Source organism: Chelonia mydas, chromosome 10, assembly GCF_015237465.2.
Source record: "Chelonia mydas isolate rCheMyd1 chromosome 10, rCheMyd1.pri.v2, whole genome shotgun sequence".
NCBI classification, from domain to species: domain Eukaryota; kingdom Metazoa; phylum Chordata; order Testudines; family Cheloniidae; genus Chelonia; species Chelonia mydas.
The window spans coordinates 75,455,878-75,479,620 of NC_051250.2; the positions used below are offsets into that span (position 1 = coordinate 75,455,878).

The 23,743-nt window shown below is 43.8% G+C and overlaps 1 protein-coding gene across 2 annotated transcripts in view; it reads right to left on the reverse strand.

Annotated features, from left to right (window-relative positions):
* Nucleotides 1-8,827: 8,827 nt before the first annotated feature.
* The window catches only part of ADAMTS17 (ADAM metallopeptidase with thrombospondin type 1 motif 17), a 252,091-nt gene continuing 237,175 nt past the window's right edge, over nt 8,828-23,743 (reverse strand). For both annotated transcript variants that reach the window (XM_037911106.2, XM_037911107.2), the window contains 2 exons: nt 12,756-12,933; nt 8,828-9,328 (listed from right to left, as the gene is read on the reverse strand). In XM_037911106.2, the coding sequence (XP_037767034.1) occupies nt 9,177-9,328; nt 12,756-12,933 (330 nt within the window). In that variant the 3' untranslated portion in view covers nt 8,828-9,176. The remainder of the gene's footprint in view (nt 9,329-12,755; nt 12,934-23,743) is intronic.

Below are 23,743 nucleotides of genomic sequence, written 5' to 3' on the forward strand. Positions count from 1 at the left end.
AAGGGTTCCAAAGCGAACACTGTACAGGACAATAACAAGAATGACCAGCTGGTCGTAGTAACAGACAAAAGGATGGGAGAGGAGCCAGCAGAGTGATGAATAGGTCTGGAATCTAAATGCTGCAGATTAGCACCTCATACAATCAGCCTTTTGCCAGGTGCGTGTCATTTGGACAGTGAGGTAGCCTATGACTGATTCCTGGCCTGACTGAAAATCGCCTGAGCTTATTAAGCCATGGTCATGGTGAGAGACTACAAGAACTGTCCAGAGTAGCAGTTGATTGAAACACAGACTGCTCCACCCATAGAAATGGTAGTTTAAGAATATAAAAACTGCCACGCTGGATCAGACCAATGGTCCATCTAGCACAGTATCCAGTCTCTGACAGTGGCCTGGACCAGAGCTTCAGCCATTACTGGACTTGTCCTCCGTGAACTTATCCATTTCTTTTTTGAACCTCCATTTTGGTCATCACAACATTCTATGGCAATGAGTTCCACAAGTGACTTGTGTGTTGTGTGAAACAGTAATTCCTCTTGTGTGAATTATACCGGCTGCCTATTAATTTCATTGGGTGACCCCTGGTTTTTGTATTGTGGGAAAGGGTAAACAACACTTCTCCATTCACTTTCTCCCACCCTTCATGATTTTGAAGACCTCTGCTGTATCCTCCCTTAGTTGTCTTTTTTCTAAGCTGAACAGCCCTAACGTTTTTAGTCTCTGCTCAGATGGAAGCAGTTCCCTACCCTTGATCATCTTTGTTGCTCTTCTCTGAAAATTTCCAGTTCCACTAAATCCTTTTTGAGATGGGGCAACCAGAACTGGACATAGTATTTAAGGGGTGGGTGCAACATGGATTAATATAGTGGCATTATGATATTTTCTGTCTTATTTTCTACCCCTTCCCTAATAGTTCCTAACGTTCTGATAGCCTTTTTGACCACTTCTGTGCATTGAGTTGAAGTTTTCAGAGAACTATCCACAGTGATTCCGAGATATCTTTCTTTTCTATTTTATGTGTAGTTGGGATTATTTTTTCCAATGTGTATTACTTTGTAATTGTCAGATTTCATCTGCTATTTTGTTGTCCAGTCACCCAGTTTCACGAGATCCCCCTGTAATACTTCAGGGTCATCTTTGGATTTCTTGCCCTGCAGGGTGACTGCAGTCAAATAATACTGGTCTTCTGTTAAAAATAACCCTCTCCCACACTGGAGGACAAGGAAATTGTAGGGCTCCAGAATTGAACTCTGAATTGTCAGATAGTCTTGTCAAGCGTTACAAAGATGTGGCGGAAGCTCGAAGCCAAGGAACGCAGAAATGAGACTATGACTCCTTTTGGCCGTATAGCTTTGTTGAACTGCAGTTGGCTGCACAACAGCACTGAGCCGATCTATCGACCATGGATTGTATACAATGTTGGCTTTTGTATCTGTGTCCACAGACTCTCACTAAAACCAGGGGGAAAAAAGCTATTCCCAAAGGGCTACATTGTGTTCTTGGGATATATGAAGGAAAAAGTGATTCTTACTCCACCAGAGAAGAGAGGACCCCAGCCAGTAACATTCTTGGTAGCATCTGGGGTTGAAAGGAGGAGAAGGTGTTCCATATATCTAACTTATTGGAAAGGAATTCCCTTCCAGAGAAACCTTTTAGTAAATAGGGTCAAGCTAGTTTGCTGTCAGGACTCAAGAGGCAGCCAACGCTGACAACGAGCATCAGGACTTAAGGGTGAGCGGAGGAAGCAGGTGGAATCTGAGGAGGGAGAGCTGAGTTCCAAACAGCTGAGCAGACATTATGCTTTACTTTTGGTACTGTCACAGCAGAGCATTTGAGCAGTTTGGCTCCACCTGCCTCGATGAACTTGACTAAGGACTCTTAAAAGGGAACGCTGAGACAACAATGAAAGAGCAAAGGATGGTTTCTAAATCACCCAGTCCTTTGTTTGGATGATCAGGGATACAAGTAGAGAAAAACAGCAAACTGTTACATGCAAAAAATGCATAAGTCTATTGGATTTATAGAAGAGATATTGGCAAGTACCGTGAACATTTGAAGCCAAAGCTATTACAGCATTCACTACACCCTCCCACCCTTTACCACATCCCAACTTAATATAATGTGTCTTTTGGCTTAGTACGGGTTTCAGCAACGTTTAAATAGGTCAACAATTACAATCACACATCGACTGTGCAATACACTATCCTGATGACGTGTTACTATACAGCAACCTCTGGACAGAGTCTGTAGAATTTTGCTGCTGTTTTATAGCCATCACAGAAGATGGTCTTAATTGGTACCTCCAAAGCCACCTCTGAGAATAGGAAGCTTGGTATCGGGGATACACCATTAATGAAAAAAGTGTTAGGTGTGAGATTAGCAAATGGTGAAGAAAACCAGGATGCTGAAGTCTAGCACTGTCATTAACATTATATATGCTGAATTTCTGGAAATAGTTTTGGAAGCAAAATTGTCACAATTGTAGAATTCTAGCGGTGCACTACTCCCAGCTACAGTAATTTTGCCCTTGAGAAGGGACACATGGAAGACTCAACCTTGAATATGAAAAGAAGCTATTGTTTTTACAGTGATGACAAGCCAAAAAATGATCATGCATGTCAGAGTGTGACTCTGTGTGCGTGCTAGGGTACTTACACATTTCAAAGGAATGTTACACGAAATCTACAACATACTGACCTTGATGGTAAACAGTAGGATCTAACCTGTGAAAGAAAACACTCCAACTCCTAGCCTGAACAATGAGGTCCTTTCTGGTTTCCATATTCCGGGACAGTAAAGGGGACGCTTAACTCCTCTGCAACTTCTTTATTTCCTTCTCTCTGTATAACTGCTATTGAAACAACTAGCCTCCAGCTGGCGGGTAAGTGGGAGAAAGTTCTCCCCCTAGGGCAAAAACAGAGCTGCCTTAGCGAATCACCTATGAGCTGTTTGTCCCCCACCAGCCCGTTTTAATGTTACCTCTGTGCCCTGACTGAGTTCCAACAGACCAGGGCGTGATCAGTCAGGAGATGGCTTCTTACATGAGTGTTGCTGCCAAGGCCCCTAGGCCAGCTGTGCTGTAGAATGAGTGATCTCTCCGTGCTGATGGCAGTCTTTCAGGTCCTGTTATGTCTGAAGATATCCACATTTCCCCTTGAATAGTTTGGAAGAATCTCTCGCAAAGGAAATTCTCATTTTAACAGCTCTTCATCTCCACAAGTGGCTGCTTTAATGGGCCACCCACCAAACAAACACTCTTAGGGTATGAATCATAATAGCAATCTTTGTATCTTTTAAACACTCATTAATTACTCCTCACAATACCCCCAGGAACCTGCTAAATATTAGAAATCCATTTTACTAAAAAACTGAGATGCATACAGGTGAAGTGACTTGCCTCACGCTACACAGTGAGCAAGTGGCAGAGTTCTAAACAGAATTAGGAGTCCTGACTTGCAAGTCTGGTGTTCCATTTCCCAATGACCACATTTCCAAAGGCTACCATGGCAAGAATGGCAAAACGGGGGGCAAAGTCATAATGTCATACAGATAAGTATTTGAACCTCCAAATATATATGAATGTAAAACATTGTTTCTAATACAGAGGCTAAATAACCAGCCCAAATTAAATGTCCCTTTCTTGAAGAATTTGAATTCTGGAAGGTGAATTTAATGGACGCCATGGTCAAGGTCTTTAAGAGGAATACAGCTGCTACTCAATCTGCTCAGTTTATCAAAAGGAAGATTAAGAGGTGATTGATTATGGTGTATAAGTACCTTCACAGGGAGATTACATCAGATACTTATGGACTCTATAATCTAGAGGAGAAAGGCATAACAAGAACCAAGATTAGAAGTTAAAGCTTGACAAATTCTAATTAGAAATAAGGCACAAATTGTTTACCAGTGAGGGCGATTAACACTGGAACAGATTACCAAGGGAGCTGGTGGATTCTCCATCTTTTGTCTTCAGATCCAGTCTGGATGTCTTTCTGGAATATGCTTTAGCCAAACAAGTTATTGGGCTCAATACAGGGATAACAGGATGAAGTTCTGTGTTACACAGGAAGTCAGACAAGATGATCTAATGGTCCCTTCTGGCCTTACAAAATCTATGAATATGGAAGAGGCTCTGGCAGGTTTAAAAAATGTAAAGAAAGAAGTTTAAATAGTCAGGGGACAGAGAACGGCTGTACATTGCCCAAGAGCGGCAGGGGGAGGGGAGGTAAGCACAAATGAAAATGAGAAGAGAGTTTGGCCTGAGGAGTTTTGCTTGGGATAGTTTATTTTGAGGGGTTTTCACTTCCTTTCATAAATACTTGCTACATCTTTTATTGTGCCTCATTTGTGGGGTTGTGCATTTCTTCCGTCCAATTAAAAAGCACATGGGTTATTGCTTGTGCCTACAACAAACACACCCAAAACCACTCAGCTTTGAATACTTCTGTTTATTCACACCAAGGAAGTGTGCAGCTAAATTATGTAGATACCTTTCAAATGGATGGGATAATTTTTACTTCAATATAATTTCCACATGCTCAGCAACCTTCATCACAAGGCTGCGTCTGTGTGGCAGCTACCATTAACCATACAGCGTGGCTGCCACTTCACCTTGATTCTAACATACATTGAAAGAAAACTCTCTGAAATGCGCTTATAAACCCCCCTTCTCCCCATGCAAAAGCTTTATCCTCCCAACAGCCTCCAAAGACCAATGCAGCTTACCCCAAATGGAGCCTAGATCAGTTTTTCCAGCCAGGCGTTTTCTGCTGTTGTGTGTCACCGACCAAAGAACTCACTTGGCATTAGCTACATATTAACATTCCCTGTATGTTATTTTGCAACCACATTGGGACGAGACCCATCAGTTTATGATTTGTTAGCACGCTGGGAACCCCGAGCTGCCAGTATTTCACTGACAAATGACCTTTTACACCTACTACAGATGTCAATGGTGGGTCCTGGACTCATCTGAATCCAAGTCTCAGTCAAGTATTAGACAGATGCACCATGTATTACTTACAGACTTACTACTTCTTTATTTTCACAGTTAGCTGTTTGGTTTTGCTTTGCATTTTTTCAAGTTCATAAACCTTATAAGATTGTTATGGAAAAATTAATTTACTATTAAACCTATTCAATCTGTTTCAGAATGGAACAACCCTCTCTTTTTGATTTTCATTTACAACTAGTTCCGTTCTGCTTGACTGGTTTTGTTTTTTCTATTTATAGCCAGCACAATTTTTTTTTTTTTTTTTTTTTTTTACCATGGATACAGTACATATGTAAATTAACTAATGGAAAAATATATACATTTCACTCTGTAATGAGAACCTTAAATGATATTATTGCCATGGAGGATATATCCCTGTATTATAATAAAATATCAAGCAATAATCAACTGCTAAGATTTCTTTTCCACCAACAACACAAAAATAGCACCATACATAAGATAGTGAGAATCTACACTCAGTAACACAATTGTGCAACTAGAAATGTACAGTACTTTAGTAACAGTACAGAGAGTATTGTTTACAATATGGAAATACCACCACTGTAATCAAAGAGCATCAATCTCTTATGAACAACAACAACAAAATATCGTCATGACACTGAAATAAACAGCTTTCTTTTCACTGGTATGTAGTAACTGAGGACAGAGCATAGTTGTAAATTCATAGTAAAAGCATCTATAAAACGATACAAAGCAAAAGTGCAGAATTAAACGTTTTTGTTGATATTTTTGGCCATTACAAAATGGGATGGGATTTAGGGTCATCAGGAGATCAAGGAATACAAATGGTGCTCTGTTTTTAATGTAGGAGGATTTCTGCTCAGAAATAAATGGCATTTTTGCTCAGACAGACAAAAGAAATCCATCCATTAAACCAGCAGATTCATGTTCCATTATATGGACGCAAACTTGGGGCCTGGCCCAAAACCCCACTGCTGTCTATGGGAGTATTTTTATTGACTGCAGAGGGGGCTGGATCAGGGCCTCCAGGAGGCAAAAAAACTCCCACTACTTAAGAAATCCATTTCTCATCACTCCGAACAGAATGAAAGGGTCTTGTGGTAAATCACATGACAGCATATCACATGACACAAGTAACATGCTGTCATAAACGACATGCGAGGATGTGGCATTTCACAGAGTCAAGCCACATTGTGAGCTGAAATGTTACCTTTTGAGAAAACCCCAAGAGGGATGCAAATCACTTTACCATGGGGGCCATGAATGGCAGAGTGAGATGCATGTTAGTAAACTGGGGTAAAGGGGTGTAATTTACATGTCAAGGGACTGAATGGGGAGAGTATGGCAGGAAAAGCTACTAACAGGCAGTCTTAAGGTAAAGCAGGCTCTCTCTGCTGGATCTGATACTTTCTTGCACTTTCTCATTACCTGTTTAGCTACCTACTCTGTCGGTTTTGTTTTTTATACCGTGACCTTCAATCAGCTACATTCCTCCCTACCTCTCTTTCTGCATTAACTACACCATTTTATACTGACTTATGCTACTTGGTAACTTACACAACCAGCTATGTCCATCTGAATTTGGACCCAAGGTCAGAAGGAGGAGGAAAAGGTTTGATTCTGATTTTAAAAGGAACTTACCCAAAGAGCCACCGGAATAACAACCACCAAATTAGATCATTTCCCTCACACACAAAAAACATCTAGTATGCAGAATACAGATCTGTTGGGGCCAAGCACTTACAGAGCGGTAATTGTGTATGCAAATGTGCCTTTGTGCCTGCAGACCAGCACTTGGGTGCACAAGCAAGGACACATTTTGCCCATGCAAATATGGATGCATATGCAGTTACCAGTCTGCGATAGAAATTAGATTCTTACGTTTGAAAGCTCAGCCCTTAATAAAGCCATAACAAATTATTTCACTGAGCTCCTGGACACCAGAACAGTCTTAATAAGGGAGAAAATGTTGTTTAAAAATGTTAAGTACTAAATGCCTTTATCCTTCGGCACATTAAAGCAAGGCAATAACACGAGAGAGAAGCATGAGCCACGATGCTCACATTCGGATCCAGACTTTCCCAATGTTTAGTGCTGGGGACTGGGTTTTGTTCTGTGCCCATCTCCAAAATCATAAATATTAATATGACTCTAGAGCGAGGACAAAGCTATAATTCACCCACACAGCTTGGCTCGTTTCACAGAGCGTGAGTGTAACCTACCCACAGCATGCCTGGCAGCAGGGCTTGGCAAGGGAAAGGATACATGTCTGAGGCTATGTTTACACTACCGCGGTAAGTCGACCTACGCTACGCAACTCCAGCTACGTGAATAACGTAGCTGAAGTCAACGTACTTTAGGTCGAGTTACCGTGGGGTCTACACTGGGGGGAGAGGGGGGTCGACGGGAGAAACTTTCCCGTTGACTTACCTTACTGTTCTCGTCGGGGGTAGAGTAAAGTCGACTGGAGAGCGATCTGCTGTCGATTTGGTGGGTCTTCACTAGACCCGCTAAATCGACCACCGGTGGATCGATCTCAGTGTGTGGATACCAGTTGTAGTGTAGACATAGCCCGAGTTAGATACGGCAGAGAGACACTGATCGACTAACACTCACTAAACCAAATTCGGCTCTGTGTGGAGCTCCCATTTAAATCTCAAGGAAGAATTTGGTCTGAAGTTTAGACATGTGTGAGATAATATCATTTACACAGCACTCTCCGACTGTCCTGATAAAAGGCACACCAGGTAACAAAGCAAAAGGAGACAAGACTGATGCTATGGCTACACTACACAGCTTTTAACAACATGGCTGTCTGTCGTGCCGTGCAGCTGCTGTTTGTCAACTCTCCTGCCGACAAAAAACTTCCACCCCCAACGAATGGCATTTACGCTGTCGGCAGGAGAGCCTGGCACACTCTTCACACTGGCGCTTGTCCTTGACAAAACTTGTGTCTTTCAGGGATTTGTTTTGTTTTTTATTAAAACACCTCGGAAAGACAAAAGTTTTGTCGTTCAGTTGCCAGTGTAGACATAGCCTGAGTGTGAAACCCTGGCCCTACTGAATTTTGGCTTCAATTAGCCCAGAATTTCACCCTGAAAGTCTACTAACTGCTCCCTTTCTGTCTCAAAAGGATTTATGATGTATACATCCTAGAGAGGGGAAAGATCTGTTTGGTCTCTAAGTTACCCTTCCTGCAAATGCTGTTCTGATCTATGTTTCGGGTATGTGCCAACCCTAACTGGTTTCACAATACCCTTAAGAAATAGCATTCTGTCTTATTATCAGATTGAATTCCAAAAATTGGAAAGAGCACGTTAAACAATCCCTCCCCAACAAACCCTATACATTTAAATGATTTCCAGCTACTTCCATCTCACGCAAGTGGTTCTGGCTTAAAATTAACTGTCTGCTCCTGGGTTAATGAGCTTCCATTTCTTTAAACTCGTTGAAGAGAATAAGGCATCATAAGAGAAAACATATGTGTTTTTTTAAAAAAGAGAGAGGGGATATGTTTTCAGACCCAGACAGGAGAAGGAATTCCCAATTAGGTGTTTTTTTTTTTTTAAAAATTACATTAAATGGAACGTTGGATAAAACTGTGCTGAGCAGAAATTTCAGAGACATCCATCCTCTGCTATCAGTTTTCACAAGCTTTTATAGCAAATCCCCCTTTTAAATTAAGCATTTCATTTGCGTGTGTCCCTCCAAGCCCACCCCACAGCATGCTAACTGCTGGGAATTAAGAGCATCAGATGGAAGCCAAGGTTGAAGCATTAAGTAATGTCTGCACGTTTGCTGAGTTATTTGCCAGAGGCTTTCCCCCACCGAGGTACACATGACTTTAGTCAATTTAATCACGTTGCAACTCTTGTCCTTTTTTTTTTTTTTTTTTTTAAATGGTAGCAAGCCATCCAGTGGCTGGTAATAATATATTAAAGTAAAAAGCAGTAATGAAAAATGTAATGATGTCAAAACACAATAAAATTCTACGTGATTGGCTCCTTGAGATGACTCTTTTTTAAGGTGGATGAGTGGATTACTTTGGTACATCCAGTCTGCAGAATTAGTTTCAAGTCTTATTAGGTATGCTTTGGAATCCACCACATTGTAGCAACTCATTAAGTTCCAGTACTCAGACCTACTAGTTCGTGATTTACATAGAAATAGCTGTAATACCCTAAGCAGCAGCACCAGTTCATTAACTCTTCTGCTGCATCTTGTTTGCGTAAAAGTCTCTGCATGTCTGGCAGCACCGTTGATACCATCTCATGTCCTGGCACAGGTTCTTCTCACGGATCACCCTGCAGTACACTGTCCACTGGTCCCCTGTACACTTGTATGTGAGAGCAGCTTCGGACAGAAATAGAAAGAAGAAGCCAGCATGTTAAGGAGAGCATCCCATGTGTGACCAAAATAACCCGAGCAGTAAATGAGGGGAGAGATGGCTAATCTTAGTCAACACTGCGATTTGGATGGCATACTTTATGCTCTAAGTAGGGTTGCTGCTGAAAAGATCAGGGCGACAGGGTGGTAGTGGCTTGTCTGACAAACACAATGGAAAGAGCGATCATGGAGAAAACTGTTGCAAGGCTGGACAAGCAATAACTGGGCATATCCTTGTGGGCCTTTAGGAATTCTCACACTGGATCAGATCATGTTAGTGTCCTATTTCTGGCCCTGATTCAACAAAGGGCACACAGCACATGCTTAACTTTAAGCAGGTGAGTAGTCCCCGGGACATCAGTGGGGCTACACGCATGTGTAAAGTGAGGTATGTGCTCAGTGCTTTTCTGAATGAGGCCTTTTTGACAATGCCCAGTACTAGATATTACAGCAAAAGGGGAAAGAAGCCCTGTAATGGAAAATCATGAAGCAGCCTGCCGAGTGTGGTTAGAACATCCTGGGCAGAGGGGGGAAAGACCAATTCAAAAATCAGTGTGTTAAAAGCCAGATTCATAGAAAGTGAAAAACGGCACACTGGAGCCACTTGCTGTCATGACCCACAATTACAGCTGAGGGTGGGGTGCAGCTTTCCTTGTTAGGATAAATATTGCAATATTCTACAGTCATGGAGTAATATTTTCAAAAGTGCCCAAGGCCCAGATCCTCAAAGGTACTGAGGCCCCTAATTTCCACTGACATCAGTGGGAGTTAGGTACCTAAATGCCATTGAAGAGCTGGGTTTAAGTGGTTTTGGAGGTTTCAAACATGGTGTAGGCACTTAGGAGCTGTAATCTCATTAAAAACCAATGGGGCTTAGGCTCCTGAATGCCTGAGTCACTTTGAAAATGGGACTCAAGTTCCTAAGTCACTTAGGGTCTGTCTACATAGCAATTAAACATCCCTGGCTGGCCCATCTCAGCTGACTTAGGCTCACGAGGCTCTGGCTACCAGGCTGTTTAACTGTGATGTAGACGTTCAGACTTGGGCTGGAGCCCACGCTTTGGTCCCCATGAGCGTGGAGGGTCCCAGAACCCAGGCTCCTGCCCAAGCCTGAACATCTATACCACAATTAAACAGCCCCACAGCCCAAGCCCCACGAGCCTGAGTCAGTTGGCATGGGCCAGCTGCCGGTGTTTAACTGCAGTGTAGAGAGACCAGTAGACACTTCTGAAAAGGTTACCTATGGTCAAAAACACTGCAGCCTAAAGCAGTGACAGAGCAGCATTTTATAATGATCATTATTTATTATTTGTATTACTGTAGCTCCTAGGAGTATCAGTCCTGGACCAGGACCACACTGTGATAGGTGATGTACAAACACAGAACAAAAAGACAGGCCCTGCCCTGAGGTGCTTACAATCTAATTCTGGATGGCTTCTGTAGCGTACGGGAGTATTTTTCTGTACGATTCTTATTAATGAGGCTTATACTGTGAAAAATAGAAACATCTGTTTAAAGATAACCAAATGATAACTTGTTTATCCAGAAGAAGAGCAAACCACTCAATGCTGATAATTGGTATATATTTTTGTTGATATCAAGTATCATTGTTGCTGGCACCGATAATTCCCCCAAGGCAGGTTTAGAAACATAAGCATCCCAAATTACTTGCAGATTACTTGCAGGGACTTCAACTGCACCACTCTACTAAACACAGCTTTGTGCTAAAATGTGAATTAGAAAAGATTTCTCATCTCATCGGTGGATCAAAGACTTATTCTTCAAATGAAAACCTTCTATGATAAACTGTACATGCTAACATTTCTGGGAAATAGTCTCATATGTTTTTTATGTTTCTAAACAAAAGGATTTAGAAGCATTTTGAAGCTCTTCAGCTGGACCAGTGACACTCGTATTTTAAAAAGCGGTTATTGAAAGTACTATGGATTTTCAGGGAAACAAATTCCAGCTCAGAAGCCTCATGTCTAGTCTTAAGTGTGGTTCTACTCGAAAAAGTGACTTTGTAAAAATGCCTCCCTTTCTGTTAATCAGATCTGCGCACTGTGTGTATATGCAGAGTCGGATCTACTGACTTTGGGGCCAAAAATAAACAGGACTGCTTCTTACTTCTGTGTGCGCTGCACGGCTGAGAGAGTGCGAGCTGGAGTCCATTCTGGTGTGCCATCAACAGAATTGTTTAAATACTAGACAGTTACACTGGAGGAAAAGGGAGTGCACTGAGGGCATAAATGGAAGGCAACAGTGTTGCACAAGTGTAGTTTATGGCCTAATGTGGCCTGCTGACCTTTTTTACAAGTGATATGTGAGAAGGAAAAAAAACCCAGCTCAGCTGTCAGATCCCAGGTTGAACTTGTGGGGCTTGCTGTTAGAAAATGCATCTTTTACTTGTAAACTTAGCACATGTGACACAGAAAATAACGGAGACAAAAGAGCCATGGAACCCCATGATGGACTATTGACAGAGTCACTTCTGAGTAGAACCACTCTTTAAATACAGAGTTGTGGTATCTCGGCAAATAGACAATTTATCACCAGCAGCCTCAGCTCAGCTGGGCAAACAGAAGAGTAGATCATTAAGGGAGTGGGAGAAAGAAAGAGTTAAAATGGAGACTCTCTCACTCCTTCCTCCCTGCCCAGAAATAAGTGATTTCAGCAAGTCCCTTTCTTAAGTCAGCAACTAATCTGGGGAAGGTCCACCTTCCCTCCAAAAAGAACCACCTTTCCAAAAAGCTACAACCTTGGAAAATTCTACCTCCCAAAGTCAAATAATTTTTTTTTTTGGACAGGTGAATAAAATATTATTGTATTCATCATCACTTATCATAGTGAAAGGCAGGTGAGAAGATTTTGTGTTTGGGCTGGATACATTTGCCAGGCTTTTCCATTTCAATTCATTCCCCCAATTTTATTAACCAAGCAAAATGCAACCCAAGTCACTAACATTCTCTGCTTATCCCATTTTACCCATCATGTGACAAGATGTTTGAAGCTTGGAATGACGACTGAGTGTGGGTGAATGCCCTCCCCCAAAACTCCCAACCCCCTTCTCTCTGACCCGCAGATACGCCTGCCTGCTCCAACTGGTCACTCAGGGAACATGGCTCTAGGAGTTCTGGCTTGGCGGAGGTCTCAAGCAGGGTGGAGCTACGAAGAATAAAGCATCTGTCTACTCTGGAACATTAATTAGCCAGAGATTCTGATGGTCTCCACGCTTCTGTCTCTGATGAGCCATCTGGAACCTCGTTTCTGTAACATTCAGCACAAGGACTATGTTTCCCAGATACCTGGGCAGGATATATTTTCTGGCGTTTGATGGCTTCAGGTTGATTATTTAACCTCCCCAAGAATTGTAGCTCTGCATCCACCCACTCACCGAGTCTGGGCGAGGTAATTGTGTTGACATTTATCTTCTCATTGCAGGCCTCTTGGTGACACTGCCTGTAGGCTGCTGGCTTGGATAGGACAGGGCACTCGTTGCCATGGCGGCCGGTGACTTTGTGCATACACTGCACCACACGTGACTGGAGGCCCTTCCCGCAGGTTGAGGAGCACTGGAGAAGAGAGGGACATCTTAGTGCAGCGGTTCTCAACCTATTTACCGTTGTGGGCCGCATATGCAGCTGTCTGTGTGTCATGTTGGCCACATCCACACAATATATATACTACCTGTAGGGCCCTGAGGAGGTCACATGGGCTGTAGCTGTGTGTGGATTAGGCCACAGGTTGAGAACCACTGCCTTAGTGAGTCACAGGCCAGCCCCGTGGCTTGGAAAGACACACCGACCACAAAATCGGGGACTGGAGCGAAGGGCACAGCGAACCCGCAGCAAAACTCGGCATGAGCGACTCAACAACAGCTGGTATAATGTCCTTCAGCTATCGTATTTGCCCCTGCTGAGTCTCCAGGCTGGCCCGTACCCACTAGACCTGTGTGCAGAAAGGAGCACCTGGCTATGTGGTAAGGTGGAGGGCAGCTGCCTTTGTGGCACCCTTCCTTCCCCCCCTCACTTCCGCCTTGTGTCTCTCTGGGTCCACCTACAAAGCCTCCCATCCTGAGTCAACAGGCTTGGGGTAGTGGCACTCGGTGCTCTAAAACAATGGTGTGGACAGCGCTTTGAAGTTGCAGCTCAGGCGCTGAAGCCTAGGTGTGTGTGTGTGCGGAAGGGGGTTCAGTGCCTGAGCTTGCAGCCTGAGCTGCAACTTCAAAGTGCTGCCCCATGCAGCTATGTAGAGAGTGCTAGAGCAAGCACCCCTACCCTGATTCTGCTGAGCCGCGCTGGGAGGCTCACTTTGGTGGGCTGTGTAGACAGGCTCTCACTAGCTTGTTAAAACAGCAGTATGGATGTTGCAGCTCCGGTGGAAGCTCGGGTTAGCCACCCGAGCTCACCCCCAGGGGGGCAGGTGGGAATGAGAGACTGAACTGGCACCTGAGCTGGCATTGTTACTTCTAGTGCGCTCCCTAGAGTGGAGATCGCATGAGTCTGGCTACCCAGGCTGGGAGGCTCGCTCCTAACTGCAGTGTAGACATAGCCTAACCTTTTGGAATCTGGGTGAAAGGGCAGGCAGGGAGGGGCAGAAAAGGGACACAGTTCACCCCACCAGCCACTCAAGGGCATACATGGAAAACTTATATTGCCAGAGGCTGCATTAGCTTCTCCATTGCATGGAATCCCATTTTGCTTTCCATGAGGAATCCCCAGAGACCCAGTGGCTCCAATGGAATCCCACTGGCTGAGTTCCTAAGGGTGACCTCTCCACAACACAGAGTCTCGCGAAGTTCCTGCACAGCAGATCAGCAGTCTCGCAAGTGGTATGGCAGTATAAAACAAGAGAGGTGGGCAACTCTAGTACTCAAAGGTCTGTCCCTTTCCTCCCACATACAAAGACTACAGGGGAAACAGAGAAGCTGGCGTTTCAGTATACAGGAGGAAACATCAGGTGTCCAAGTATTCAGCCTCCTCTATTCCTGCAAGTCCCTCTGGCTCTCGCTTGCCTCCCAGGGAGCAATTGGAAATTGCTCTCCGTTAGCTTGGCTTTTATTTGCCAGAAGGCCAGATCCGTTTATGCGCTTTCTTTGTTGCCATACAATTGGAGTCCCCGCCCCTTTCCTGCTGCCCCACGCTCGTGATTTACAATGTCCTACTTGCAAGTGGCTCAACTTTAATAAAGGGAACGCAGCAAGCAGAGTGCAGCACCCCAGCTGGAGTTAATAAAAGAACCTTGCATTTAAAATAAAGAAATAATGAGTTGCAAGACTTTGGCAGGGTGCCTATGTCTGCTAGTGCCACACACAAACCAAAAGGAGGAGGGAGGCATCCGAGATGATGTTGGGCTGACATGGCAAAGAGCGTGTTGATTCCTCTCTGGCTTTCCTGAGCCTTATTGGGGTAGCACAGCTATCCCTGGCCAAGAACCGCCAGTCTCAGGGTGATGATCCTTACTGATTAAACCCAACTTTTAAGAAGATCAAAAAGATACACTTCAGGTGGGATGAAGATGGATAGAGAGATTGGCTGACAGATAAGACGGAAGTACCATCAAAAACCAAACCGTTGCTTTAAGCCACAACCTAGAATAGGGGCAGTGCCTACTGCCTGCTGCAGAAGAGCCGAGCCATGGGTCTTGCCCTCCCTGTGTTGCTAGAAATCTCAGGTGTTTCTGCTCAGAGAATACACAGCGAAAAGAGCGTGGCTTGGTCCCCGCATAGGAATGCGAAGAGGTTTTTGAGGGAAGGCTCCTTGCACTCTTTCCCTTCCTTGCTGACCAATGAAGGGTTAGATGCCACCTGGCTTCAAATTATCAGAGCCATGGAAAATAGGGATGGTGAAACAGTTCTTCTGAATTGCTCTGCACTCAGGTATCACAGTGATGTAAAATCCTTAACTTTATTTCCAGGAAAGAGTAGGTCTGGGGTGGGGCTTTCCCCAGCATCCTCTGTGGTGAAGGCTGATATGAAGAAACATTTAGATTCGTAGCAATGTCCTTATAGTCTTTAATTTCTCCCTTTGGTGGCCCAGCGGAAGCACCGCTTCTCATAGAGGTTTCCTGCTTCTGATATAATCACTGAATTCCTTGTTACTTGTTTTTATGCTGCGAGTTATATTTGTGCTTCAAATTCCATATTAGCCTTCTCACTTCCTCCTAACGTACTGCCTGCCATATTTCACACTCCTATTTACTGACTTCACTATGGCTGGATTTTCTGAAGGATCTCTGTTTGGCTTGAATAACCTCTTGGCCTTTACTATTTATTCCTTGCCTTCCTGGTCCCTTTGTGTTCCAAGGAATGCATGGCTTCTGAGACTCTATTATTGCTTCCTGAAAGTAGCATCCATGCCACATGTAAGATGGATAAAGACAGATGGACGGGGGAGTACGAGGAAACAGTGAGACAAATATAATATGGCCACTATCTCCTGATGGCTACACCATAGTTACTTTTTGTACCACCTCCTGCATGTTACTTAGGACTAAGTAAAGAATAGCCCCTCCCCGCCTTGGGGGCTCTACAACTAGTTCATAGAATCTCAGGGTTGGCAGGGACCTCAGGAGATCATCTAGTCCAACCCCCTGCTCAAAGCAGGACCAATCCCCAACTAAATCATCCCAGCCAAGGCTTTGTCAAGCCTGACCTTAAAAACCTCTAAGGAAGGAGATTCCACCACCTCCCTAGGGAACCCAGTGCTTCACCACCCTCCTAGTGAAAAAGTTTTTCCTAATATCCAACCTAAACCTCCCCCCTGCAACTTGAGACCACTGTTCCTTGTTCTGTCATCTGCTACCACTGAGAACAGTCTAGATCCATCCTCTTTGGAACCCCCTTTCAGGTAGCTGAAAGCAGCTATCAAATCCCCCCTCATTCTTCTCTTCTGCAGACTAAATAATCCCAGTTCCCTCACCTCTCCTCATAAGTCATGTGCACCAGACCCCTAATCATTTTGGTTGCCCTCCGCTGGACTCTTTCCAATTTTTCCACATCTGAGTTGTTTCAACAAGGAACCATTTAAGGTATCAGACTGTGGCCCACTGTAACATTTGACCAGTTTATACGCACGGAGTTGATGTCTCAAATGGCAAAGGTTTCATTAGATTTGGCTGCCACTTTGATCTCTCCCCACGTTTTCATCACATTCTGCTGATGTGGAGGCTGGTAGTATAACGTTACTGGCTTATTTGCATTCGTAGAGCTTGGAAAATTAAAATCCAGTGCCGATTCAACTGGATGATCCTTTCCACTCACCCAATGAAATACAACAATAATCAATAGGACATGGGTAGCTTTACAAACATTAAAATTAATTCTCACAACACACCTGCGAGGTAAGTGAATAATGTATCTCCCTTGGACAGATGGTGAGGCGGAGATACATAAAGATTAAAATGACTTAGCCAAAGCCACAGAGTTGTGTGTCAGGAGAAGAACATGGAAGCTCCATGGCTTTCAGTCCTGCGTCTCTCTCCATGAGAGTCCTTTTTTTTTGGCTTGCTATATTTTTTAATATTCCTACCAAAAATGGATTTTTCATATAAAGTGTGTTAATATTTTCAGTCACTGAGTTACAAATGTTCATGAGCGTGTGTGTTTCTGTCTGAAGCTGTTAGCCAGCAAGGAGGGCAGGCCATGAAACTTTTTCCACAGACATTGCCAACTCCACTCCTTAGACAAATAACAGCAGAGTTTTTGCCCTAAGCAGTTTGATTCCTTCTCTTGGGAGACTGGGATCATCACCTATGCTATGCAATTAGTCTTTCACAGCCAGGAAGACAGATTTTAACATCTTTCTTGAACTTTTCAGGCTTGGCAGCTAAAGTAGGGTTGGACATCTGGCTTATTGTAAGAAGAAATTTTCAACTCTATACTTGGATAGTCTCTTTACAAAGGAATTTCAATAGGAAATAGGAATAGATACAAATTACATAAAAGTGGGGGGGATTTCTTATTCACGCTGTACCGTATTCAGAAGAGATGACATTGATAAAAATAGCAGGGAAATCAAACTCAAAATGAAGCTTCCCATAAATACTCCTGGCTCCTCTTTTGCTTCTGGGTAAGTATACCCATTGCCACAGCACCTCTGCCCCTCCCCCATGCTGGGGGAGCAGGTAAGTATACACATGGCTGGAGCAATTCTGTGGGCCAGACTCGCTGCAGGTTCTGCCAGCACAGACCCTGGTACAGGGCCCCCAGGGAGGTAAAGTCTACACGGGTCATGGCAAGTTCCAGTGGAGGAAGGCGGCTGCAACCTCCTCTCCAATGAGAGATTCACAGGCAACCAATGCAGCAAAACTCACTCCAGAGAAGGGTGTGGCGTAAGCTGGTGGGGGTGTACTGAGTCAGCTCTTCTACTAATGCAGCTTCACCTGGTGCAGCTCCATTGTGCATGCTGCTTTCCCACTGTACCAGAGGAGAGCAGCAGTGGAAAGACTGTCTGCCCTGCCCCAGGGATGAAAGCCCCATGGGACGCAGAACTCCTTCTCCAGGCACTTAGGCCAGATGTGACAAATTGTGCTTAGTATATTTAAAATATCTGTCAGCAAACACTGGACTTGATTTTTTTGGTAGGCATCAGACCATTACATTATTATTAGCAAAACAATTTGTACCTGTAGGGCATCTTCTTGAGGACCGCAGGGCTTTACAAACACTGATTAAGCCTCACAAGATGCCCAGGTGTCTACATGGATGTGGAAACTGAGGCTTAAAGGAGGTGAAATGATTTGCAAAACTTGCTGCATCAGTGACAGAGCCAGGTACAGAACCCAGATCTCCAGAGTCTTTGTCCTTTAACTACTACTAGACCGTGCTTCTCCTTTAGAATACCCTTGTTCCAATATCGAGAAAAAACTGGGACAGAATACCTTATGCATTCATCCGGACGTATATACAGCCCCCTTGTGGATGACAAATGCTTCTGATGTCACTGGTAGAGGCTTTGCCTCAAAAAGGTACTTCTTCAAACAGAAGGTCACGGCTTTCTAGCTCATCCAATTTTGCCAACCCACTGAGCTAGTTGGCAATGTTTTTAAGGGACTGGCCTGTTCCCGAATGAGATAATTCAAGATGACATCAGTGATGGTGACCGGCTTGAAAGCAAGTCACATTCATTAGTTACCACCCATGCCCTTGGCCTCTGGTGTTTAAAGGTATCTGCTTCTTTCCAGTTCTGCTGAAAGTTACTGGAGCCAAGGGGTCACATTTTACCAAATCTGCCTGTACAATTTATGAATTTTACATGAGATTATTAATGCTCTGTATGTAAACTTTACCAAGCTGCAAAATCCATTTTGAATGACAAGCCCCTTTGCCTCCTCTGTTGTCTGTTTGCCTTCATGTTGGGTTGAAATTCCAATGCCTGGCAGCAAAAGAACAACAAAGGAGGGTCATTGACAAGTGTTCTCTCACTGACATGGAACGGCTCTCAATAGACAGCCTCCCAAGCAGAAAAACTGGTTTATCAGGGGAGAGGTTACCTAACAAAAGAGTAATCTGGTAGGGGGGTCTCTAGTAACCTGAGGAGGTTGATCAGTAGGTTACCTGATATTTTTCTTCAGCCATGTTTTTCCAGCTCAAGCAGTCTGATGAGTGACTGAGAGGAGGTATTTGACTGTCTGCTTCTTCCCAATTCTGCTAAAATTACTGGAGCCAAGGTATAACATGGTGGTGTCTCTAACATCTTATATCTTGACTCCAGAGTTCAAACTCTTCAGGATTTTAAGAAAGGGTGGAAGTATTTTTTCCCCCAGCTGTTCTTATTTCCTGCATGTGTAAAAGTCAGAAGGAAAATGAGGCAAGTTCCTGGAAGGGAATTTGTGCTGATTGACAAAGGCCTTGTAGGCTCTGTGCTCCCTGGATTTCAACAGGCCTCAATGTGGGGTGTTGAGGGTGAGGTGATGAGAGCAAGGTGATGAGAGTTGTTGCTTCAGTCCCTAGTGTCAGGCTTATAATGAACATTGCTAATTTAAACTCTTCAGCTTCACAGCAATTCAGCAGCGAGCACGTTCATAAACTTCAGGGCAACTTCCACGGCTGTATAATTAACTATGCACTGAAGAATGAAACGTCTGTCTTTCTACAGATAAGATCTAATTGCCCAAAGCATCTTGTAAGCGATTTCTCAATATTTCATAGGGGAAAAAAAAAAACCAGAAAACCTATCTGGTCTTGTTAGCAGCAATCTTTCATTTGAAGACTTTTGTCAAGTGACAGATTTGTTTAATTTAATCAAGAAAAAATGTCTGCTCCTCTGACTCAGTAAACTGAGTTGGAACAAACAATAAATTATAACAGAAAATGCTCATGGCAGATGCAACAGTACCTCATAACTTTAAGAGAGGCACAATTTTTTCCAACTGCCTAGAGCTGTGCTTTCAAACTGAAGCCTGGATGACCTAAAGAACAAGACAGGACCAGCGCTTCCAGAAGGTCTCAATGCATAATTAAACTAGACTTCCCCATTCTGAAGAGCCCCATTATCTGCAGAGTTCAGAGGCTGAAAGAGGCCAGGTTTAAATCCATGGTTATTCTGGAGAAGTAACAGTGCCGCAAAATGCTGTGCATGCACTATGGCACACAGCAACACAGAAATGTGATTGGTTTAATTTGATCTACCTGTAAGTTTTAAGGAGAGATGTAGAGACCAGGATGTGGGCAAGCAGGCCTAGTTATTAAAGCCAGGGTTGGAAGCCAGGAACCAAGGACAGGGTCAGGATAGCACCAAGAATCAGAGTCAAGAGTTGAGTCAAAGAGTGAGCTGGAATCAGTATCAGGAGTCACACCGAGGGTCAGGACTGGAGTCAGAGTCAGAGAGTCAGGCCAAGGGTCAAGGTGGAATCAGGAACCAAGAACCAGTGCTGGGGGTCAAGCATAAGTCACAGTCAGATAGCAGGGCCAAAGGTCAAGCCAGAGTCAGGGTCCAGTACCAGCAGTACATCAGTTCACTCAGGTGCTCAGACAAGTTCCTTTGCCTTCTGGCTTAAGTACTGCATCTAGGTCAATCAGTGGGGCTGGGTGTCTGTTCCAATCAAGAGCTTTGTGAGTGGAGCCTGTGGTGGGCCAGAGTTCTGCTAAATCCCTCCCTTGCTGGTTCTGGAGCACTGTGAGGTGGTGGCTGTGGTCTGGGCACTGCCTGAGGACCCAGGGGCCTGGGTTTGAGACCCCTAATCCCTCACAACAAGACCCTACAAGAAATGGCTGCAAACTTTGTGCTGAGTAATAGAAGCCCCACTGTGAAATGTACATGGGCCGACTAGCCTATATGGTTCCATATTCCAGCATGCTTAGCTCTCCTTACAGAGATGTGTTTGCATTCAGGCCAGGCCCCCAGCTGATATAAACAGGCATTGCTCCACGAGTTTCCCTATCTGTAGGACTTTAATGGAGCTATGCCGATTTACACCAGCTAAGAATATGGCCCTCATTTTTAAAGAATTTCTTGGGAGCTTGGGCTAGTCTGAACACTCTCTTTAGTTATTTATCTATTAATTAATGGTGCTTAACTGCAATTTACAAACAACTGAGAATTTAAGCTGAAGATTCTGCTGGGTGTGTTTAAATTTAGCAAGATACTGTTTATCTTCGCCCTCCATGTACCACAGATATTCCCCCCGCTCCGAGACACCACTGGATGGAGAGCGGCTCAGCTTCGACAACACTGAAAAAGCGCTGGTCAACCCTTGCACTGCCCTCCTTGTAAACACAGTGAGACCAATGACCGGACGCTTTGATGCTAACTGGTCGTCAAGGTGCTCTGGAAAATTGTTTCCTTAATTTCTCTTTGGACATCATAAATCCTGAAAGGCTGTTAGAAAGAATGCAAAATTATAGGGAGCCGCCAACAGATGTTTCTACAGGAGATATCTGTACGTGTAACATCTGTCTGACTAGCACAAAGATACACTGATTATCATGGGGTTTCAATCTGCATAATTACCCTCAGGCTGGGCACCATGAGTGATAAATGGTGAATTACTTGCTGCACGTACCTCTTATTGGAAAAATAATCCTGAATTCTTTACCAGAATGTCAGGGGAACTCAAGAATTAGAACAGAATGTCAATGATTAACAAGCTCTGCCTCTTACACCTTTTTTTTTTTATCCCCCAACATATTATTTTTGTTTTTAAAGCTAAAATAGTTGTGACGAAATTCCCTACGAAATCCATGGACTCTGGTGGAGGCTTTAAAGAATCACAGAAGTGTATGGCTGGAAGGGACCTCAAGAGGTCTAGTTCAGCTCCCTGCACTGAGGCAGGACCAAATATATACGTAGACTTTCCCTCACAGGTGTTTGTTTTTAAAGACCTCCACTGATGGGGATTTCAGAAGCTCCTTTGGAAGCCTATTCCAGAGCTTAACTATCCTTATGTAGTCAGAAAGCTTTTCCTACTGTCTAACCTAATTCTCCCTTGCTGCAGATTAAGCCCATTGCTTCTTGTCCGACTTTCAGTGAACATGGAAAACAACTGATCACCATCTGCTTTAGAACGGCCCTTAACGTACTTGAAGACTGTTATCTGGTCCCCTCAGTCTTCTTTTCTCATGACTACACGTGACCAATTGTTTTAACCTTTCCTCATAGGTCAGGTTTTCTAAACCTTTTAGCTTTATGGTAGTTCTCTTCTGGACTCTCTCCAATTTGTCCATATCTTTCCTAATGCATGGTGCCCAGAACTGGGCAGAGTATTCCCGCGGAGGCCACATCAGTGCCAAGTAGACTGGGACAATTACCTCCCGTATCTTACATACGACTCTCCTGTTAATTGCTGGCTCATATTCCATTTGTGATCCACTCTAACCTCCAGATGGTTTTCAGCAGTACTGCTGCCTACCCAGTTATTCCGCATTTTGTATTTGTGCATTCGATTTTTCCTTCCGAAGTGCAGTACTTCGCACGTGTCTTTATTAATTTCATCTTGCTGGTTTCGTATCAATTCTCCAATTTGTCAGGGTTGACTTGAATTCTAATACTGTCCTCGAAAGAGCTAGCAACCCCTCCCAGCTTTTATAAGCCTACTCTACTCCATTCTGCAAGTCATTAATTCTCTATAAGAAAAATGCACTTAATGAAGTAGCCCTTTTAATTAGAACAATTATTCTCAGCAATTAACCCAATGTTCTATTGTTGGAAATCATAGCCAACCTCTGAGAATCCCACTAGACAAGAACACATTAGGATCTGCTCCACTTCAAATGGAATACTAATGACTATAGCCTTGACACTGACAACAATCCTACTTACTGTTTTACCAGTGATGATGATAATTTGTATTTCAGTAGCATCCATTATTATTATTATTATTTGTATTACTATAGTGCCTAGGAGTCCCAGTCATGGACCCAGACCTCACTGTGCTAGGAACTGTACAAAAAAAAAAAAAGCAAAAAGACAGTTCCTTCCCTAAGATGCTTACAATCTAACGATAAGACAAGAGACAACAGATGGATACAGACACACATCCAATGAAGTGAGCTGTAGCTCATGAAAGCTTATGCTCAAATAAATTTGTTAGTCTCTAAGGTGCCACAAGTCCTCCTTTTCTTTTTGCGAATACAGACTAACACGGCTGCTAGTCTGAAACTGACAGGGGAGTACAAGAAAACTATGAGACAATACTGGCCAGCATGAGAAGCTAGAGACTCAGCAACCTGACTGTTGATCAGGGTCCCCCTGTACTATGCATTGTGCAAAAGAGACAGTCTCTGCAACAAAGGGTTTACAGTCTGGGAAAAGTGAGAAGGGAATCAAGAGGCAGAGGGAAGTGAAATGGCTTGCCCCAGGTCACGCAGTAGGTCAGTGGCACAGTCAAGAATAGAATTCAGGTCTCCTAACTCCCAGACCAGGGCCCTGTGTACTAGCTCATACTACATATCTATTGTCCCCTGTCCTTCTATTTTCTTTGTAAAGACAAGGGGTGAAATCCTGGCCCCACTGGAAGTCAGTGGTAAAATTCCGTTGCCTACAGTGGGGCCAGGATTTCACCCAAGAAAATCAGGGTTGTGGATCAGGTGTTTTTTATGCATTCAGACTTGCTTGATCACTTCATTAGGGCTGCATTTTCAAAGGAGCTCCAATGCCATCACTAAAACGCCAGGCTCAGTTTTGCATGTCTAAGTTTTGCTGTACAATTTCTCAATGTTCAGTTGTCCCAGGTGCAAAGTCTCAAGCTTTTATACTGTAGAATACATTTATGCATTCATTAATTATTTCTCATCTGGTGCTCATCATCATAATATCCGAGAACCTCACAATCCCTCTGTAAGGTAGGCAAGTGTTACTGCTCCTGCTGGGGAGGAAACTGAGGCACAAAGAGGTCCAAGGCCACAAAGGAACTTTGAGCCGCACCTTTACAGCACAAGTATCA